The 1,417-nt window shown below is 48.3% G+C and overlaps 1 protein-coding gene across 1 annotated transcript; it reads right to left on the bottom strand.

Moving 5' to 3' along the window:
* Positions 1-229: 229 nt before the first annotated feature.
* Positions 230-850, bottom strand: PHACADRAFT_109167 (uncharacterized protein; the record flags this gene model as incomplete). Its single annotated transcript, XM_007403087.1, has 2 exons — positions 230-553; positions 617-850. The coding sequence occupies 2 exons, from the start codon at positions 848-850 to the stop codon at positions 230-232; spliced, it is 558 nt and encodes a 185-aa protein (XP_007403149.1).
* Positions 851-1,417: the final 567 nt, after the last annotated feature.

The following is a 1,417-nucleotide window of genomic DNA, read 5'->3' on the forward strand; positions in this document are numbered from 1 at the left end:
TCTCGCAAGTGATTGGGCATGTTCTCAGGATATCTCCAGCTAGTTGCTCGCTCTAAGAATGAATTATCTATCAGTGAAGCTTTAAAATTGCCAAAAGAAAATAGCCCTACCATCCCAGCTGTGCGGTAGTACCTTGGCTTCTGCCAAATCATGGTAGTTGTAGCAAAGGGCCTTCGCTTCAATATCGATAGATTCAGCATCGTTAACTGAAGCTATACCCTTCAAAATTTTATTCAGCCTCCAATTGTTGGACCTGCTTGAGAGGACGAAGGGCATGGCTCACACTTTGGTCAATTGTTACAGTAAATGCATCTGCATGAACTTCACCATGGACTACAACCCAGCGTATAGGAATAACAAAGGTTCCATCCTGCAGCTTGGCCAGCTCGTCGACATAGAAGTGCTTACCAGCACTGGCATCGTACATCGGGCTGAGCATCCGTGTGTCCATCTCGTGGCGCCACTTATTAGCATGCCAGACCTCACGGATTCCACCCTCTGGGACCTCAGGATAGACATGGATATGTGGTCGAGTCTGAGGGTTTGCCCAATCCTATTAAAATTACAGACAAGTATGAGCTGAGTTGTACCATAATTTTTCCACAGCGTCACGCACCTTGGCGATGATACTCCGAATATCATTCATGTAGAAGACATTCCCGAGTTCAGACTGGCATTGTATAGAGGGTACGCCACACTTCTGGCGTAGTTTCTCTTGTGTATGGCGAAGCTTGTAGAGCGAAGGGACATCACGGGCACCTGTCTCCTTGAGAGTCCAAAGAAATACCTGCATGAGTGAATTGGAGACAGGGCACCGAGGTAGGTTATCGATGGTATCAAGAAGAAACATCTGTAATACAAGAGTGTGTCAACTAAGATCAGGTTCATAAGCACTAGACTCACTGTCTTTGACTCATACGGAGCCCATTGGTTCGACAACGCAGCATCAGCATCGCTTGGCGCAAAAGCAGGCAGCTCATAGTTAGCTGCATCCTCTACAGACGGCGGGTCCAGTTCTATTATGCAAGAACAGAAGCATCAGTATCTGAGTTGTTACACAAGGACGAGCAGGCAAGATGCATACCGGTGCTGGCAAGAAGGTCTGCTAGAAGTTCGTCTGGGTCCTCAGAGCCAAGGCGAAGCTCGAGGAATGGATCAGAGCCAGGGCTTTCATTCCCGAAGCCTAGGTCCTGAGCTGTGGAATGGGCGTTCCAGATTCCAAAGGCCTCTGCATTCTGCTTGAGTTGACGTTGACTCTCTGCCGCTGCCAAATCAGGATCCTCTCCGGCATTAAACGTGAACGCGTGTGGATCCTGTGAGAAGTCAGCCCAAAACTCCTCTTCTGCTGTGCTGGACGCATTTCTCGCTAAAGCAGGCTGTCTAGGTTGTATCAAGTTAATTGATTGCAGTGCCAATG

This window comes from Phanerochaete carnosa (genome assembly GCF_000300595.1).
Source record: "Phanerochaete carnosa HHB-10118-sp unplaced genomic scaffold PHACAscaffold_741, whole genome shotgun sequence".
NCBI classification, from domain to species: Eukaryota; Fungi; Basidiomycota; class Agaricomycetes; order Polyporales; family Phanerochaetaceae; genus Phanerochaete; species Phanerochaete carnosa.